Source organism: Lethenteron reissneri, chromosome 45 (assembly GCF_015708825.2).
Source record: "Lethenteron reissneri isolate LAM-NWPU_2019-01 chromosome 45, ASM1570882v1, whole genome shotgun sequence".
Classification (NCBI taxonomy): domain Eukaryota; kingdom Metazoa; phylum Chordata; class Hyperoartia; order Petromyzontiformes; family Petromyzontidae; genus Lethenteron; species Lethenteron reissneri.
The window spans coordinates 11,045,045-11,066,356 of record NC_083823.1 but is presented as its reverse complement, the minus strand read 5'-3'; the positions used below and the strand labels follow the sequence as shown (position 1 = coordinate 11,066,356).

At 49.0% G+C, this 21,312-nt stretch overlaps 1 protein-coding gene across 1 annotated transcript in view; it reads left to right on the top strand.

Moving 5' to 3' along the window:
- The window catches only part of SLC5A7 (solute carrier family 5 member 7), a 75,674-nt gene that overhangs the window by 33,577 nt on the left and 20,785 nt on the right, over positions 1-21,312 (top strand). The window contains exons 3-4 of the mRNA XM_061570269.1: positions 14,981-15,094; positions 16,209-16,364. Coding sequence (XP_061426253.1) covers positions 14,981-15,094; positions 16,209-16,364 — 270 coding nt within the window. The remainder of the gene's footprint in view (positions 1-14,980; positions 15,095-16,208; positions 16,365-21,312) is intronic.

The following is a 21,312-nucleotide window of genomic DNA, read 5'->3' as shown; positions in this document are numbered from 1 at the left end:
GCCACTCACCCTCACCACTCACCCTCACCACTCACTCTCACCACTCACCTTCACCACTCACCCTCACCACTCACCCTCACAACAACCACTCACCCTCACCCTTACCACTCACGCTCACCACTCACCACTCATCCTCACCAATCACACCCTTACCAATCACCACTCACCCTCACTGCTCACCCTCACTGCTCACCCTCACCACTCACCCTCACTACTCACCACTCATCCTCACCAATCACACCCTCACCAATCACCACAGACCCTCACCACTCATGCTCACCGCTCACTCTCACCACTCACGCTCACTACTCACCCTCACCACTCACCCTCACTACTCACCACTCATCTTCAACAATCACACCCTCACCAATCACCACTCACGCTCAACACTCACCCTCCCCACTCACGCTCACCACTCACCATTACCACTCACCCTCACCACTCACTAATCACCACTCACAACCGCCACTCACCCTCACCACTCACCCTCACCACTCACTCTCACCACTCACCCTCACCACTCACCCTCACAACAACCACTCACCCTCAACACTCACCACTCATCCTCATCAATCACACCCTCACCAATCACCTCTCACCCTCACTGCTCACCCTCACCGCTCACCACTCACCCTCACCACTCACCATTCACGCTCACCACTCACCCCTCACTAATCACCACTCACAACCGCCACTCACCCTCACCACTCACCACTCACCCTCACCACTTACTCTCACCACTCACCCTCACTACTCACCACTCATCCTCACCAATCACACCCTCACAAATCACCACTCACCCTCACCACTCACCCCCACCACTCATGCTCACCACTCACTACTCACCACTCACCACACTCACCACTCACCCTCACCACTGACCCTCACCACTCACACTCACCACTCACCCTCACCATTCACCACTCACGCTCACCACTCACCCTCACCACTCACCACTCACTAATCACCACTCACAACCGCCCCTCACCACTCACCCCCACCACTCGCGCTCACCACTCACTACTCACCCTCGCCACTCACCACACTCACCACTCACCCTCACCACTCTCCCTCACCACTCACCCTCACAACTCACCCTCACCACTCACCAGTCACGCTCACCACTCACGCTCACCACTCACCCTCACTACTCACCCTCACTACTCACCCTCACTACTCACCCTAACCACTCACCCTTAACACTCACCCTCACCACCACCACTCACCCTATTCCCGTTTTAAAAAAACTTGCTTACGTGTCGCCAAGTATGCTTAACATTTCTTACAGACACACACATTCACTAATTTAGCTTTTGACATTACACATACAAAACGTCAGCTTGTACTACTGTCATGATAGCAGGTACCACCACCACAGTGATGGTGAGTGGTGAGCGGTGAGGGTGAGTGGAGAAGGTGAGTGGTGAGTGGTGAGGGTGAATGGTGAGGGTGAGTGGTGAGTGGTGAGAGTGGTGAGTGGTGAGAGTGGTGAGTGGTGAGGGTGAGTGGTGAGTGCTGAGGGTGAGTGGTGAGGATGAGAGGTGAGGGTGAGTGGTGAGGGAGAGTGGTGAGGGAGAGTGGTGGTGGTGAGGGTGAGGATGGTTGGTGAGGGTGAGTGGTGAGGAAGAGTGGTGAGGGTGAGTTGTGAGTAGTGAGGGTGAGTGAGTGGTGAGGGTGAGTGATGGTGAGTGGTGAGTGTGAGTGGTGAGTGATAGTGAGTGGTGAGTGATAGTGAGTGGTGATGGTGAGTGGTGAGGGTGAGTGAGGGAGAGTGGTGAGGGAGTGGTGAGGGTGTATATATTTTTGCCTATGATGACAGCAGTACATGCTGACGTTTTGTATGTTAAATGTAAAAGCTAAATGTGTGAATGTGTGTGTCTGTTGGCGACACGCAGTTTGTTAAAAAGGGAATAGGGCGATTCTAAAGTAATCTCCAACCCTCGATTCCTTCGCAACGATTGCAAAGAATTGCTTCTTTTCGCGCTTGGGCTACATTTTTAATTACAGAGTTTTATTTTCATTGGTATGTTATGTTTTAAAGTTTTCAGGAGTTTTTAATTATATTTTTGCCCCGGTCGACGCTGGATATTTCCCATTCGTAGCAGTTTATATCAACTCTATAACCAACTTATATTAAATGGGATTAAGCCGATTCTAAATGAGTCGACAACCTTCGATTCCTCTGCCCGATTCAGAGAATCGATTCTTGGCGCGGTCGGTTTTAAATTTTAAATTACACAGTTGTATTTTCATTGGTATGTTATGTTTTAAAGTTTTCAGAAGATTTTAAATGCATTTTTCCCCTGGACAAGTGTGGGGTGTCGAGGCCTAGTACTGTGCAGAGCCTCCGGCCTCGCCTAGATTGCCCACCTGGCCGAGGCTGGGTGCTGGGGCCGTTACCCCCCCCCCCCCCGCGCTACAATAATACTGTCTAATCGCTATAATTTTATTATCTACCGACCCTATAATAGTAATTGCACATATTGGGGTGGGGGGGGGGGAGTGAAGAGGACGTGAAACTTTGATGAATTTACCTCAGCGTCGCGTGTTAATGCGTGCGCATATTTTTAACGTGAATTAAAAATGACGTCCACCCCTCAGCGACGGCGTTGCTGCCCGTAGCCAGGGGCCAACCGCCCGTTGCCAGGGGCAACCGCCTTCACGCATGCGCAACGGCGTGCTTCGTCACATGCCGGTCGGCAATAGTAAATAAATAAATAAAGAGAAATCGTACTAAATCGATAATCGGTCCGATTTAAAGTTTAGAGATGAAAAATCGGAAATGCCTAAGTTCACCGTGGGGCCGGGGGCGTGCCCACCGACAAAATTTTATCTCGGCGAACCCCACGGCCTGAGAGCCAAATCCCCCGGAAGCGAGCGTACGCAGACGGACAGACGGACGGACAGACAGACAGACAAAAATTAATTATATAGGTTAGATCAGGGGTCCTCAAACGTTTTAAACAGGGGGCCACTTCACTGTCCCTCAGACCGTTGGAGGGCCGGACTATAGTTAAAAAAAAACTACGAACAAATTCCTATGCACACTGCATATATCTTATTTTGAAGTGAAGAAACAAAACGGGAACAAATACAATATTTAAAATGAAGAACAAGTAAAGATAATCAACAAACTTGCCAGTATTTCAATGGGAACTATGGGCCTGCTTTTGGCTAATGAGATGGTCAATGTCCGGTTCCATATTTGTCACTGCTAGTCGTAACAAGTGATGCAAGTGTGCACCCGTTAGTCTAGATCTGGTTGGAGATTTCAAATGTTTCATTCTGGAAAAAGTATGTTCACAGATATAAGTGCTGCCAAAGATGGTTGCCATTTTGAGTGCATGGTTCCTGAGATGAGGATATGTCTCAGAGGGGAGAGATGCATAGAAATTATGAAGGCTGCTTGACTTGAATGCATCTTTCAGAGAGTCACAATTCTGCAGTTCAGCCAGTTCCATTTGGTAAATTGTATCCAAATTTTCAATGTCAATAGAAAATGGGTTACGGAAAAGCTGTATGTCCTGTTCATGGAGATGAAGCTCTTTAAATCTAAATTGGAACTCCTTTTGCAATTTTTCCAGTGAATCCACACATGTTTTGTTTGGGAATTGCAACTAATGGTTTTTCCGCTAACAGATTTTGAGTTGTGGGGAGATGGCAGAAGTTTTCCTCCTTAACTTGTTTGATGAGGAGGCCTAATTTTATTTCAAATGCTTTGACATGTGATTGCATATCACAGATGAGCTTCCCCTTTCCTTGAAGTTGCACATTGAAACTGTTGAGTAGCTCTGTTACATCTGTCAGAAAGGCAAGGTGCCATTTCCATTCTGCATCATTGAGCTCTGGTACTTCTTTGTTTTTTGAAAGCAGAAAAGCTGTAATCTGTGGAAGTAAGCCATAGAAACGTTTCAAAACTCTCCCTTGACTCAGCCAACGGACTTCTGTGTGGTACAGAACATCTTCATAGTCAACATTTAGTTCAGACAGAAATTCCTGAAATTGTCTGTGGTTTAGTGCATGAGCTCTAATGAAGTTAACACAAGATTCCACAATTTTCATAACAGAGTCCCACTTCAGTGATTTACTACACAGCGCTTGTTGGTGGATGAGGCAGTGTATGGCTATTGGATGAGAATGGTTATGTTTGTCCATCTCTTGGTTAATGCGAGCAATTACTCCTTTCTTAGACCCCACCATGCTAGGAGCACAATCAGTTGTCACACTGGCCAGTTTAGCCCAGTTCAGCTCCAAACCTTTCACAGTTTGGCAAACTTTTTCATAGATATCCTCGCCTGTAGTTGTTCCTTTGATGCTTTGCAGTGCAGGAAGCTCTTCTGTGACTTCAAAATAGTCATTCGTCCCACGAATAAAAATTAGAAGTTGTGCAGAATCACGAACATCATTGCTTTCGTCGAGTGCCAAGGAAAAATATGAAAGTTTTTTTGCGGAGTTTTGCAAATGCTGATGCAAATTGTCTCCAATGTCTTCAATCCTCCGTGTAATTGTAGGTCCTGAAAGACTCACTGTACTAAATAAATCGGCCTTCTCTGAACACATCTCTTTGGCAACAGAAAGAAGGCATTCTTTAACAAATTCTCCCTCCACGAATGGTCTGCCAGTGCACGCTATTAGCTTGGTAACTTGAAAACTTGCTCGCAGTGATGAAATATTTAGCTGCTTCTGCTTCACAAAAGTATTTTGCTGAGTTGTTAATGTATTTTTCAGTTTAAATATTTTATCTTTTCTCACTTCTCCGACCAAACAATCATATTTATCTTCATCTTGAATTTCATAGTGTCGACGTAAATTGTATTCTTTGAACACAGACACTATATTCTGGCATATCAGACACACAGCTCTTTCCTTGTACTGCATGAAAAAGTAATCATAAGTCCACTGTTCTTTGAATATCCTACACTCCGAGTCAATTTTTTTTTCTTGACATCATTGTTTCCTAGGGAGTCAAAATTGCTATTAGTAAAATACCAATATATATATATACAGCGCTACAAAAACAATATACCAGCAATAACTTTGCCCACACAGAGACATACAGACTGCACTGCCCATCAATGCAGTCTGATTGGGGGAACTCTGCTTTTACCCCAGGCTCACACTGGTGCGGGTGCCATTAAAAAGTTAATTACACCTGCAGTTTTGTTCACAGATCGCAGTACATCTCCAGCACACAGGAATATCACTGGGAGTGGAGCCGAGGGGCAAGTGAGGGAGCTGAGGGAGGGAGAGCCAGTCAAGCGCAGCCAGGGGAGGGCTTGCAGCCTTAGGCCTGGGGGGCAAGTCCAGTCAATTGGCCCATTGAACCATTCACCAGCGCAGCCCAATGAGTGCCCACTGCCGCAGCTCAATCAGTGCTCACCAGCGCAGCCAAATCAGTGCTCGCCACCGCAGCCCAATCAGTGCCCACCACCGCAGCCCAATGAGTGCTCACCAGCGCAGCCCAATTAGTGCTCACCAGCGCAGCCCAATTAGTGCTCACAAGCGCAGCCCAATTAGTGACCATGGGCCGGATAAATGTCCTCGGCGGGCCGCATGTGGCCCGCGGGCCGTAGTTTGAGGACCCCTGGGTTAGATACTAACCTATAAAAGGCATTATTTGTCTGTCCATCTGTCTGTCCGTCTGTGTGTGCATGCTTGCGAGGGATTTGGCTCTCTAGCGGTGGGGTTCACGTCGGCAGCATGCCCTAAGCCCCGCAGTGGGAATAGGCTATTCTGTTTTCCCATCCATAAATTTAAAAGTAGTTAAAATAGCGTTTTTGTGCGATTCATCTTTATTTATTTACTTTTTCCACCTGGACGAGGGACAAAGTACGCAATTGCACATGCGCAAAATGCTGACAGGAGTTGCCCCTGGCAACGCACACGCCATCGCTGAAGGGTGGGGGGGATTTCTCATTCGCGTTCAAAATGCAAAAAAAAATACACGCAACGCTGAGGTAAATTCATCAAAGTGTCATGTCCTATTCTCTCCCCCCCCCACCCCAATGTGTGCACTTTCGATAATAGGGTCGATAGATACTAAAATTATAGCGTTTAGACAATATTATTTTAGCGCGGGGGGGGGGGGGGGGTAGCGGCGCAGCCCCCAGCCTCAGTCGGCTGGGCAATCTAGGCGAGGCCGGGGACTCTGCATGGGACTAGGCTTCACCACGGCACTCTGTCAGGTGAGTACCTTGTGCTATGGAGTCGATATATATACTGCTACTAGCGGGAAATACCCGGCGTTGCCCAGGGGAAAAATATTTTTTTTTTACTTCTGATAACTTAAAAACATAACATATACAAATGAAAAGATAACTCATTAATTAAAAATAAAATCAAACCCAAGCACACCAAGATTCGATTCTTTAAATCGCGCAAAGGAATCGAAGGTTGTAGATTTCTTTAGAATCGGTCTATTCCAATTTAATATAAGTTGGTTGCATGTCGGGAAGTATGCTAAACATTTCGAACAGCCACATTCACAAATTTCCCTTTAATATATAAGATAGATAGAATCAGCATGTACTACTGTAGTGATAGCAGGTACCACCACAGTCAGTATGTACTGCTGTAATAATATCAGGTACCACCACAGTATGCAATGCTGTAGTGAAAGCAGGTGTCACCAAAGTCGGTATGCACTGCTGTGGTTATAGCAGGAACCACCACAGTCGGTATGCACTGCTGTAGTGATAGCAGGTACCACCACAGTCGGTATGTACTGCTGTTATAGCAGGATACCACTACAGTCAGTATGCACTGCTGTAATCATAGTAGGTTACCACCACAGTCGGTATGCACTGCTGTGGTTAAAACAGGTACCACCACAGTCGGTATGCACTGCTGTAGTGATAGCAGGTATCACCAGTCAGTACGCATTGTTGTAGTAAAATCAGGTACCACCAGTCAGTATGCACTGCTATAATCATAGCAGGTACCACCATAGTCAGTATGCACTGTTGTAGCGATCGTAGATATTGCTGTCGAGTTGGTAGATACTGCTATATAGAGTTAGTAGATACTAAAACAGTCAGTATATACCACTACGTTCAGTAAATAATATGATACAGTCAGTAGCTACTACTGGCTCAGGAGATACTACTGTACAGTCAGTAGATACAACTACAAAGTCAATAGATACTACTTACTCTGTTGTATGTAGGGTGTGTAAGTATAATATACCTACGCGGGGGTAAAGATATTTTTTGAGGGGGTGGGTCGACAATTTTCGGAAACCCTTTACATCAATTATTCACCCCACACATAATTTTTTGGTGGAGAAATGGACAAACGGCCCACCGGGCTTTCACAATACCTTAGTATCTGTGTATGTATATGTAAGGTTTTTAAGAAAAGTTTTGAAATATATTTTTCACCCGGGCAACGCCGGGTACTTCCCACTAGTGGACTATAAAACGTTGCAAAGCCAGAAATATGCAATTGAAGGTAGCAGTGTATCTGCAAGTCACCAACTCACAGATTAAACACAATATAGGGGTTTTTTGGGGTAATATTGTGTTAATATAAATGTGTCGTTAAACCCGCCGCCACCTGACACAGCCAATTAGGATGGTTTGTCACATGAACAAAACATGCCAATGCGTTACTAGCTCAGTACACGCTTCTGTTGGAGAGTAAACTCGCTACAAGATTTACAATTCGAGTACTGTGACGTTTCGCAACAGCCAGAGTTTTTGAGAAATCCTACTGTTTCGGTCTTAAATAGAGGGATAAATGTGATATTGTCTCTTGTGAGCCAATCAGATGCGAGGACCAGAGGGGGAGGGTTAATGTATTTATATTAATTACAATGGTTCTCTATGTTTGGTTGGGTTATTCATGGTTAATCACAGGTTAAAGCAATGGAATGGCTGAAACACTCTCAGCTGAATATTTAACAACTTCTCTTTTTTGCCATATGAACTAAGATGCTACGATCAAGGAGGAAGTTGCAGATCTTAACTGAAGTCGCTCACTAATATTAGAATGTTTGACAATTCGATTTTCTGGTGCTCTTCTGTAAACCCAATCGGCATATAGGCCTACATCATGTTTTCTGGTAGCATTTATCTAACCCTCACGGTGCTTAAACTGCTTTGAGTCTCATGAATAGGATGTGCTCCGTTAAAATGTGTTTCTTGGTGCATGGCTACATAGACAAGAGCCATCTTTGAACACTATGGGCGCAATCATAAAAATGTTTTGCATGCAATTTTGGAAATTAGTTTTTAAGCGTAGGTGCTGAGCACAGGCCCAAAGACATAAGACATAAACACGATTCTTGATTACTAATCTACAACTCGCATCGTAACAACTGCCTGATTACTAATCTAGTATATAATTACAATAACCCCCCCCCCCTCTCAAATCGTTGCACCTGATGAGTTGATGAGTTAATGATGACATCACCCTGCTGCTGCTCTATATAAGAACGGGAAACAGAACAGAGCCTCACCATTCTGGCGAATTGCCCGATGAGGGGGAAACCGCCCTGGCTTGCCAGGGGAGACACCAGGAGCATCGAGGTGATCCTTCCAGCCCGTCCGGATCTCAAGTGAGACCGAGCCACCAGCCCCGAGGCCTGCGAGGGCCCTGACCGTGTGGCCAGGGATGACCACGCTGCCAAGAAGCGGGGACTGCTGGAGAATGGAGACGGAAATTGCAACAGACGAAGAGGGGAAACGGCGAGAGTCAAGGACCACGAGGGCCACCCGAGTTGCTGAAGGAGACCGGGATGACCGAGCCGCCCAGCTTATGCTCGCAGCAGATGAAAAGGAAGCCGGGAGGGCGTCAAGAGAAATGAATGCCACCTGCACTGCTGAGGGAGCCTGGGACGACAGAGTCGGCCAGACGGTGACTGCAGGAGACAAGAAGAAGACGCGGCGAAAGCAGAGGGCCACCGACACCACCTACGCTGCCGGAGGGGACTGGAGCAACCAGACCAACCCGCTGGCAGCAGGGGGATGCGTGGAGGAGGCATGGAGACGGATGGAGGGGAACGTGGCGGAGGCACGGCAGAAGGAGAGGATGGAGGAACTGGATGGGAGGGCGGGAGCTGATGGAGTGGGTGAGGGAGGCCGAGGAGAAAAAGGTACGGTGTCCGGACGCAGAGATGCGGGTGCCCCCGAGTGGAGGGTGTGGAACGAAGCCAGAGAGACCCCAGCAACCCTGGGGCAGGGGGAGGCCCGGAGGGAGAACGTGACAGTGGACGCTGGACCGGTGGGAGCTGGGAGGCCCCGGGAACGAGACGGGAAATGGCGAGGCGGGGCAGGGGTGAGTCTGACACCACCTCATGTCAAACGACATAATTGCGTCAGAGTAATGATGAAGGACGAGGTAGCAGAAGAAGTGACCATCGACCGAGCGACCTTTGTACGGTCAATAATGATGGGCTTGCTACAAATAGAGCCGACAGACTTGTACTGTTTGATAACTCTGCCGGGAGGGAGGGCGTTTGATGTAAGCTTCAACTCAAGCCCCCTGCTACAAAGATTTATGACCCGCTTCGAGGAAAAGGCGGAGGAGAAGCCATTGATGTCAATGAAGCTACAACTGTTATCAGAGCTGGACACGAAGGTGGTGACTATTTTCCTATACAATGAAGCCCTACATGACCACGACGTGGAGGTCTGGCTAAGACAGCACTGCTCGGTACTGTCGGGCTGTAAAAAAGTGAGGGACTCAGTGGGGATATGGACAGGGGCAAGACAATGGAGGGTGCGGCTGAAAACAGAGGGAGGGACCTTGAGACACATCCCGAGTGCCCTGAACATAGGAGGCAACCGGGGATATGTTGTGTATGCCGGACAACCTAAACTGTGTAGGAGGTGTGGGGGCAGCGGTCACCTGGCTGCAGTGTGCAAGACAAAAGTCTGCTATAGATGCAAGGCACTGGACCACGAGGTAGAAGAATGCAGTGTTCCGGCACAATGTAACCTCTGCGGTAGCCGAGAACACCTGTACAAAAATTGTCCGGAGTCGTACGCCAACAAGGTTAGGGCGTATAGGGTAGGAGGAGCGAGGAATGAGGAAGGGGGTGGGACCAAACTGGACCTGGATAAGGAACTGGGTAGGGAAGGACGTGGGGAGGTAGCTGAGCAGCAGCCACCAGCGACGGATGGAGGGGGAGAAGGGGAGAGGCATGCAAAAAGAGCAGAATCAACATCGAGCGAGCAGGAAGAGGGGCTGGCGGGGGAGGGGAGCGACGGCATGGGCAGCATCTCCGAGACGACCGTGGAAGACTGGGCGGAGGCGGTGGAGGAGGATGAAGGAAAAGGGGAACAACAGCAGGAGGAAGGCGGTAGCGAGACATGGGAGGGACCAATCGGAAGGAAAAGGAGGATACGGAGAGCCCCAAAAAGAGGCGCCCCTTTAGGCAGCACGGAATCCTCGGACTCCTCGCTGGACACAGAGGCCTCGAGGGAGGGGATGGAGGAAAGGGTGGAGAGCCCGCGCAGGGGGAAACCCTTGAGAACAAGGGGCAAAATGAAATTGCGGGAACTGGCGAATGAAGATGGTTACGGAGGGCGAGCGGAGAAGGCCACTTCGGACTGAGACACATCCTAACATGGAACTTTCTGTGGCGTCCGTAAATGTGAGGAGCTTGAAGGGAAAGGGGAGGAGAGGAGCAATAATACAATTGCTACAGGCTACCAAGTGGGAGGTGGTCTTCCTCCAGGAATGCCACCTACCATACACCCTGGGCCGGGAGGAGCTGTTGGAAAGCTGGGATGGCTACTACTTTTGGTCCGGGAGTAATGAAAATCGATGCACGGGGGTAGTTACCCTCCTAGGCAGGAGGGGTATACAGATAGTCGGGTCCCAAGAGGTGGTCCCGGGCCGCCTCCATTATGTGGACGTGTCTTATGGAGAGGCAAACCTGAGATTAATAAATGTGTACGCCCCCACGACGTGCACAGAAAGAGTGGACCTATGGAATAATGTAGCGACCCTGCTCGTGACGAGAAGGCAAGTCATAATGGGGGGTGATTTTAACTGCCCGTTGTGCCTGGCAGACCTATTATCGGTGGCTGGGAGGAGGAGGCTCGACCCTTCCTCTAGGAAGTTGAAGGAGATGATAGAGGATTTTAAAATGACTGACACCTTCAGAAAGGTACACCCGGTGAGACCGGGATACACGTGGTCGGATAAGGGCGGTAGAACGCAATCACGAATAGATTTCATCTTTGTGTCTGCCAATGTGAAGGTGGATGGAGCTGACCTGGAACCCTTCCCCTTGTCAGATCACAATTTGGTGAAGGCAAAGCTCGGTATTCCAGGTGGCCTGAAGATGGGGAAGGGAACCTGGAAAATGAATGTAAGCCTGTTGGAAGACAGAAGGGTCGTGGAAGACTTTGTAAGGAAGTACGAAGACTGGACGACCCTGCAGGAATGCTTTGCCACGAGGGTGGAGTGGTGGAGCATGGTGAAGGGCCGGATAAAGGCCCTCTTCCAGACACATAGTAGAAGGAGGAGTGTAAACAGGGAACTGCAGCTGTGGAACGCTAGAATCGAGAAGAAGCACAGGTTACTTGAGCTGGGATTCCCGGTGGGTGAGGATATACGGAGATTGAAGGGAAGGTTATCCTCGGTATTGGAGAAAAGAGTCAAACAAATGGCATACAGGGCAAGAGTCAGGGCAACGGAACAGGGAGAGAAATGTACGAGTTTCTTCTTTAAGAAATGCAAGGCAGGAGACAACACACTTAGGGAATTGGTGAGTCCGGTCAGAGGCAGGCAGGCAACGACAGAGGGTATGATAGAGATAGCGGAGGAGTACTATGGGGAGTTGTATGGGAGGAAGGGAACGGATAGGGGAATAAGGGAGGCACTACTAGGGGAGCTAAGACATGAGGTTAAGAACCCAGAGGTACTGGGAGGGAGGATCCAGATGGAGGAAGTGGAGGAGGCAGTGAGGAGGCAGAATAAGAATAGGACGCCAGGACTGGATGGAATTCCAGCAGAATTCTATATTACATTCTGGGATTTAATGAAAGGGGACATGCTGCAGATGTATAGGGAAATGCTGGAGGGTGGACTGGTGCCAGAAGAAATGTGTGAGGGGCTCATCATACTGATGTATAAGAAGGGGGACCGAAGAGAGTTGGGAAACTGGCGTCCAGTTACGCTCCTGAACTCGGACTACAAGATTATGGCAAAAATAGCTGCGACGCGCCTGGGGAAGGTGGTGGAGGGAGTAGTCGAACCCGACCAGACGTGTGCGGTGCCAGGAAGAAGGATTTCGGACTCCCTGATTTTATTAAGGGAGGCAATAGAGGTAGAAGGAGAGAGGGGATGCCCCCTAGGGCTTCTTAGCCTGGATCTTGAGAAGGCTTTCGACTGCCTCTCGCACGAGTATATGTTCGCAGTGTTGGAAAAAATAGGAGTGAGGGGACCCTTGGTCGATTGGGTGAGGCGTCTTTACCAAGGGCTCAAGACCAGACTACTGATAAATGGGGAGCTCTCAGGGACAATTCCAGTAGAGTCAGGGGTGAGACAGGGGTGCCCGATGTCTGCGGTTCTATTTGTAATGTGTATGGAACCCCTTGCACAGGCAATAAGAAACAATGAGGAGATTAAGGGAGTGACCATCCCCGGGAATAAGGAACAGGGGAAGGTGGCGCTATATATGGATGACGTAGTCGTGCTATGTAGGGACGTGGCATCAGTGTGGGGGGCCATGAAGGAGACAAACCGCTTTGGCCTGGCCTCCGGCTTGAAGGTGAATGCGAGGAAGAGCGAATTGATGGCCTTCTGGGACCCGAGACTATTTGAGGGCCGGCCGCCTGAGTTGGGGATAAAGACGGAAGAAGTCAAGGTCTTGGGAGTGTCCTTTTGCCGAGAGAGGTCGGCGGAACGAAACTGGGGCGGGAGGATAAAGCAGGTAAAGGGACAGTTAGGCAAGTGGGCCGGGAGACGGCTCACGACGGAAGGGAGGATTCTGGTAGTGAGGGTGGTGGTTTTACCAACACTCAACTACCTCGCATATGTGTACCCGCCAGGTAGGAGGGAGGCAAGAATCCTGGAATCGCTGTTGTTTAAATTCATTTGGGGAGGCGGGATGGATAGAGTGAAGAGGGTGGTGATGTGTAAACGCGTCGAGAACGGGGGGAAGGGTGCCCCAAATATTGCACGTGTGCTGTCCTCAATTTTTGTGTGCAACACTTTGAGGTTATTCTTTTCCGAAGAGCCCCGGGGGAAGGCCGCATGTTATTTAAGGTATCGCCTGATGTGGCTCCTGAGGGGGCTTGGGATGACCCAATTACCGGCGGGCACGCCCTTGGCCTGGCCACAAGGATGGCTGAATGCGGCGGTGGGTGACTACATAAAAGTGTACAATTTGAGTCAGAGAGGGGGACCGTGGAACTCCAAGGAGGTATTGGCCAAAGTAAACGAAGGGGAGGCCTGCGAGGGGGTGATGGGCGCGAAGAGGACTATGTACCGTCAAGTGTGGAGGAACACTTCATCAACGGTGCTCACAAAAGAACAGAGAGATCTGTCCTGGTTGGCGGTGTGGGATAGATTGGAGACGAGGGGCTTCATGTTTTCTCGCCGAATGGCACGTTCGCCCAAATGCCCGAGGGGCTGCAACACAGATGAGGACGCGGTGCACGTCATGGTGAAGTGTCCCTTCGCACAGGAGGTGTGGAGACTGAGCAGTCCGCTGTTGTCCTGGTTTTACCCGTCGCAGGTGATAAGTCGGGACATTATGTGGGGAGTCTTAAGGGAGGTGCGGGGAGATGACAGAGATCGAACTTGGGCCATAATAGGCGCGACAAAGGAGGCCTTGTGGGGAGCTCGCAGAAAAGAGTTGGATGGGTCCCCTATATCACCGTTGGAGGTGTGCTACTGGGCAAGGAGGTTGCTAGAAAGGGTGATGGAAGTAGACCGGGTTAGGCTGCGATACAAGGCCGCAGGTGTGAAGTGGAAGTGGCCCCTACCCGGGGTGGGGTAGCGAGGGGACCGGCGGGTATAGGGAAGGGATAGTGAAGGATGGCCATGCACATTTTAGCCGGCCTGCTAAGTCGTGTGGGCAAGGAATGTACGTGTTCGATTGGGGGAAGGCGATGTGATGGAGCAGCGCATGGGTGAATGGTGGTGATGAATGTAAATAAGGGGAACGGGGCGGTGTGCGGTATGGCGGCGAGCTTTTTTTTTGTTGCATTGTATGTGGGTGGAGCCCGCGGATGTGACGGAGACTCGAAGGGGCCAACCGGGGCGCCCGGGAAGGAGTGGTTTTCAGTACTCTCTTTGGTTTTCCTTGTACCCGCTGAGAAGTTAATAAAATCCTTTAAATCGCAATTACCAGTGAAACGTCGTACTCAAAAATTGTAAATGTTGTGGTTTCACGCTTCAACACACCGGTGGGCTAAAGTAGTGAACTATTTGTCCTTTGTCAACGTGACACTTTTTTACCGATTGGCCGTGTCGGGTGGTGGAGGGTTACGACACATTTATAAATAACGCGATTTAAACCCAAAAACATTGATTATGGACGGTTCTTAAACTAAGCGAGGTTATTGTAGTTATTGTAAGAGCTTAGGAAAAAGAGACGACCATAGGAAATTCTAAACTTGAGCAGTGCGAGGCAAGTATCAGAAATGTGGTAACTGGGAGAGTGGATTAGGGGAGTGATTGGGCGAGTGAGTAGGTGAGGCAGATGCTCTGACCTGGAGTGTGGTGGTTGAGTGAGTGGATGTGGGAGCGTGTAGGTAGTGGGTGATTGTGTGAGTGTGTTGTTGTGGCCTGCGGTGAGGTGGTTGAACACAGCGTAGGTAAGATGAAACAGCGTCTGGTTGACCGAGTCCTCAACGGGGATGGAGGAATCACTAAGTGAAGTTCACTGCAATGGTAATCGTGGTGGTAGAAGAGTTATAAAGGAAGTGGACCTGCGGTGAGCGAGTGATGGTGTAACACCAGCTGACATAAAATTGCGTGAAGCAGCACCACCAGTATTGTTGTATCATTGTGTGCACAGCGACGTGGGTGGGAGGTGGATACATCAACGGGACGGCAGAGGCGATCTACCTGCCCAGCTCTGGGCTCGCGTGGGCACAAGCTCCCTTCGGATACGCCATGAGTCTCGTTCTTGGTAGGAGTCGCCAGCTATAAGGGTATAGAGTCACCACTTTTTCCACAGGACCGAGCTTTGACATGTTTCTAGTCGTCCTGTGTCTACTAAAGCTGTGCAGTATCCTGTAATGAAGTCCAACACAATAATACCAGTACCAGATGTCAGTACAAATCAAACCTGTCACCCGAACACAGGTGCCAAATCCTGGACAATTCGTATCACTATTGGACAGGTGGCAACCTTCTCTAAGGCTGATGTTTGTCTGCCAACCATCCAGACGACAGCACGACCTGGCTAATCATAGGCGGTGGGTAGTGATAGCCAACAGAGCTTAGCCCTCTCAATCTTATTAACCGACTGGTGTTATTCAAACACAGCCCTACACGGTAATAAAAAAAAAACTCTCAATGCCAGACTTGGCAAGAGAGCGCAAGGTCACCGCGAGCAGAGCAGTCGGTGAGACGGTGACCTTAGGCCCATCGGTCCACCGCACAGCATCCTCGTGGCAACTTTGTGCTCTCTCGTTTTTTAACACTTTATTCTACAACAATTCATAAAAATAATGTTAACTATGAAACAATATTCCAGGTCCCGCAAAGAACGTACGTTTATTTTCACCGGCCACCTTTTTTCAATAACAAACATTACAGACAGATATAGTGCAATATTTTGGGTAACCTGTATTCCGTAAAAAATAAAGAATCAGATAACATGCATCCTTCACATGTTGCTTTTTCCACATAACAACTTAAAGCATGTTTGAAAACGTCCAATCGGCTACACAGCCTTCTGGGGATGCATTTTCTATTCAGAAGCATTGGTTTGATACAAGCAAACTATGGACCGGTTTCGACATTCAGTCATGTTTGCTTGACCCAATGCTGGCAAACTGCTATATATGTATAGGCTAAGAACCTATCTATTGGATGTGGGTCCTCAAGTATTCTTGTGTTAAACACATGCTTTTGAAGATTTAACTCCCAGAAGGCCATGTGGTTGTTGTGATGTATAAAAAAACTAACTTTATTTTTTCATGTGGAAGGACAGATGTGTGAAGGAGGCAAATTGTCTGCATATTCATGTTGTGACATTTCCCACAAGGGGCATGCTTTCTCTCTCCTCTCACTTGCAGGAGGCCTCTTCTTCGCCAAGCCAATGCGCTCGCGGGGCTACGTGACGATGCTCGATCCCTTCCAGCTGCTCTACGGGAAACGCATGGGTGGCCTGCTCTTCCTGCCTGCGCTCTGCGGAGAGATCTTCTGGTCGGGCGCCATCCTGTCTGCCCTGGGTTCGACTCACATCTCACTCACTCTGTCATCTAGCTACGCCATCTCACTTCACACCAGCTCACGCTATCATCTCACTCACTCTACCATCTAGCTCCACCACCTCATTCCATGATTTAACGCCATCATCTCACTCCACGATTTCGTGGAACCGTGCAAGGAGGGATGCAACCTACATTGAGTCAATGCCGAATCCGAGAGGTAGATATGGTTGCCACCTGCCCAGGTTTGACCTGGCATCTGTGTACATGTGGCAGGAGTTGATTAGTACTGAGATCTGCTACCGGTATTGTGATACGCATTCTGAGAGGGAACCGTACAGTTTTAATGATACACCGGGTGCTGAATGCGTGCAAATTATTTCTAAGACGTGGTGTCTCTATGATCCGGTACCCATCTCTCATTCGGTCGTGAGCCTTTATGTCATCTGGCACATGTATTAAACACAGTTAAAAACAAATTGAATATATATGTATACAGTTGATCATCATTTATCAGGTGCGTGGTTATCCGGCTTCCACCATTATCCGGCGGGCCCGGGCCGATCCGGCGAAACTGGCAAACCCGCTCCAAAGGCTGTAACGAGTCCGGCAATCATTAAATACACATGGTTGTTGAAACAAGAGAGTAATAGTACTGCGAACATCACCCCTTGCAGAGTCTTCGAGATTGGAGTGGTAAGTACACTACATTAAATAGAGTAACTTTTTACGGTAGGATATTTTTGTATATTTGTATGTTTATTTATAGGTACCAATTTAATATAGTATTTTTTTTATATATATGTAGTGTATAACTCGGAGACACGAATAGTAGGAGGCACAATATTTATTATAGCCTTCATAGGTACAAGAGGTAACTATGCTCGGGTCAGGACAGCTAACAGGCTGCCTGACCAACAACGCCGACGAGGTGAAGACGGTGACGAGGACTCCAGCAGTATGACGGTTCCACTCCAAACAACAGCCCCGAACCCTCGCTCAGGGTCTTTCCTTTATACACCCAGCGTGGCCTCACTCCGCATTCGGCCACGCTCCCCTTCTAGAACCCACCAGAAGGTTCCCGGGCTTTACCACACGTACCCCCTCTGTCCCCCTTGCCCCACCACGTCCCTTTCTCTGGCTCATCACATCCTGCTGGCAGACAGGGCTACTACACCTCTGATCCCCTTCTGTGCCAGCAACCAGTGCTATGCGCCACAGTGACCCATTCCATGTCACTACACATACACATAACACCTAAATACGTAATATTGTGCAAGAATGTGCAAAAATAATAGCTTATTTAAAATAATGATGATTAGTGATTATCTGGCGTTTTTAAAAATCTGGCACACCCTCCCCCCCGAAGAGATCGGATGTATAATTATATATCCGATGGCTTATACATCGATTATACGAAATGTAATCGATGTATATGTAATTATCGGTAAGAGTTAAATGCGTTCCTTGAATTGAGTAAGGTTATGAGAGCTTGGATAAATAAATGACAGGAGGGCATTTAAATTGTGGAACAGTGCGAGAGAAGGGGCAGAAAGATAATCGTTGTGATCTGCTGTGTGGTTAGTGGGTAGGTGGGCGAGTCGGTGAGTGCGTTAGTGAGTGTGCTGTTGTGACTGGCAGCACGACGAGTGGGTTGGGTGTGTTGCTGTGACCTGTAGTGTTCGTGGTTAAACACAGGGTGGATGAGATTCAACAGTCAGTGTCTGGTATAGACCGAGTGCTCACCATGGGAGGAGATATCAACGAGTGAAATTTACGGGAACGATAACCACTGTAGTAGCGATAGAAGAGTAAAAAGGTGACTGACCACTAGTGAGCAAGTGACTGGAGTGTACCTATATTTAACCAGACGCAGACCTGCTGATAGGCCATGGAGTACCCATTGAGTCTGCTGGGTGGACAGATTTGAGAGTATTCTATAAACGTTCCCATTGTCTCAACATTCCCACCGGGACGTGGAATAGAACTAGCGACTTCTGGATTAACCCACTTTATACTGCTAGGCTACTTAGGAAACTTGCCCAATTGTTCTCACTGCCGCGCTGGATAATCCGAATTGTAAGTCGAGCAGCTCCCTCCGTTTCTCTGTTAATGAGGTTACACATTTACGTGCATTGCCAGGCATTGTGTGTGTGGCAAACCAGTAACTTGCTGTTGTGATACTCCCAGGCACGCTACCGTGCAGCAGTGTGTATATAAAATGTGAGTGTGTATTTATGTGTCGGTGTATTTACGTGCCTCAAATATTGGAATAAGAAGTCACCCCCTGTGAGTGGCTGGCTAAGGTGCCATCTGTTGAGGAAGTACTGAAGGTGATCCAGAGTCCGAGACCAGGAAAGGCACCGGGCAGAGATGATCTCCCAAGCGAAATGCTGAGGGTGGCGATTGTGCACAAACTGCTCTACATTACATCATAACAGTCTGGACCACTGGACGGGTTCCACAGAATTGGAAGGATGCCCTGGTGGTCCCCCACTTTAAGAAGGGGGACCGCACAGACTAACAACTACAGGGGCATCTCACTCCTCAGTGTGCCGGGAAAGGTCCTGGCAAGGATTATTCAACATCGCCTCGCTAGGCACGTTGAGGAGAGGCTTGTGGAGTTCCAATGCGGTTTCAGGAAATGGCAGTCTTGCACAGATGCCATATTTTCTGTCCGTCTGCTACAGCAGAGGTTTAGCGAATTCCAACAAGACCTACATCTCTGCTTTATTGACCTGGTCAAGGCCTATTATACCATCAGTAGGCCTGGGCTTTGGGTTGTTCTTCGTGCTTTCAGAGTCCCTGACCCTCTGCTCGCGATCATTAAGGACCTTCGTGATGGCCCAGGTAAAACTACGTGGCCGGGAATCTGAGCCATTCCCTGTACACCTTGGGGTGCGACAGAGATGTCCTCTGGCTCCCACATTATTTAACATATATTTCGACCACGTAGTTCATGAAGTCTTCAATAGCTGTAACGGAGAAATTTCCATCTGGTACAGACACAATGGGAGGCTGGTTGATGCCCGGGTGTGGTCAAGGGATGGCTCCCTATTGCTCAACCATGTTATGTATGCCGATGATCTGATAATTGCTGCTCACTCAGAGGAGGAGTTGGAGGCGCTGCTGCTGAACCTGGAGCTTGCCACTAAGAGGTGGGGCTTTACCATCAGCCCAACCAAAACTAAGCACCTGCCTGGGTATTTTATACCATCGGACACTCCACCCCCACAACTCCCAATTGGTGATAGGGCAGTTGTGGAGAGAATGGAGAGTTTCCCATACCTGGGCAGTGTGCTCATGACCGGCTCCGGTTTAACAGCAGAGGTCTCACTCCAAATCAGTCGAGCGGCATTATCTTTTCATCGGTTGCGTAACGCTGTGTGGAAGCTACCTGGTCTGTCACTCCGGCATGAAGCTGCAGGTCTTCTCGGCCACAGTCATTCCCTCCCTTCTCAATGCTTGCGAAACGTGGACCCCCTAATGGAACATCTTCGCCGGTTGGAAACATTTAGGTTGGCCTGCCTACAATGCATCCTGGGTTTAACCAGGCTGGATTATGTGAGCTCACAAATCCCTGAAAGATCTGGACAAAGTCCCATTGGTGAGCTCCTCCGGCAGGCAAGGCTGTGTTGGCTGGGTCATGTAGCCCGCGTGCCCAGCCACCGCATGCCTAAACAGCTTTCGTTCGTTCGGATCGAGGGGGCGAAATGGGTGCGGAACGGGCTAGAGAAGAGATGGAGTGATGTGGTACAGGAGGATGTGGAGCTGAGTGGACTTGCCGATGACTGGTACCAGCGGTGTCAAGATCGGCCTCTGTCGAAGAGGCTCGTGAAAGATGCTACTGGGCAGTTGGAGGCAGTCACCCTCCAACAACAACGGAGGGCGGAGGAGCAACGCTCACAACAACGAGCGGAGTGCCCGGTGGCTAAAGCACAGCAAGTAGGGCACAGTAGGGGGCACAGGTGGTGCATTAGCCAGTCATCTCAGTCATGCGACCTGTGGCATCTGGGTCTGCCCCGTGACCTCCTGCCAGCAGGCGTTCGACACTTCACGTGGCCTCAAAGTGCACATAGCCTGGCACAAGCGTCGTGGTGACGTCACCGCCACTTAGTGGTGAATGGCGGTTGTTGTATTTACGTGTGTATGTATTGTGTGTGTATTACGAGTGTGTGTGTATTACGAGTGTGTGTGTATTACGAGTGTGTGTGTATTACGAGTGTGTGTGTATTTACGTGTGTGTTTATGTGTGTGTTTACGTGTGTGAGAGTGTGTGTTTACCACTCACTAATAACACTATCACTACCACTGCTATCACTACCACCACTATCACTACCACCACTATCACTACGACCACTATCACTGCTACCACCACTATCAATACCACCACTAACAATATCACTACTACCACTATCACTGCTACCACCACTATCACTACTACCACCACTATCACTACTATCACTACCACCACTATCACGACTATCACTACCACCACTGTTATCACTACTACCAACGCTATCAATACCACCGCTTACACTACTATCACTACTACCACTATCACTGCTACCACCACTATCACTACCACCACCACTATCATTGTTCCCACGACCCTCATTGATTCCTGCACCCAAGTTGAGGATAAGGACCAGGGGCGGTTTCTTCATTAGGGTGATTGAGCGACGCACCACCAATGTCATTCAACCACAGAGTCACGCTAGCCGTCACTGCACCCTCTGGATATAGTCCAATCAGCGTCATGTCACGTTCTGTGGAGTACCGCCTCTTTTTGGGCGATTTTACTCCGGCTGAGAATTGCCCCGAGTGGCCCCATAGACTTACATTCAAAGATGTTTTTTTTCGACCGGGGGGTGCTGCAATGCATTCTCTATGGCTTCCGGGAGGGCTCGCCCTAACGTGCTTACGTCATCATACGTGCTTACGTCATCATACGTAAGCACGTTTCATC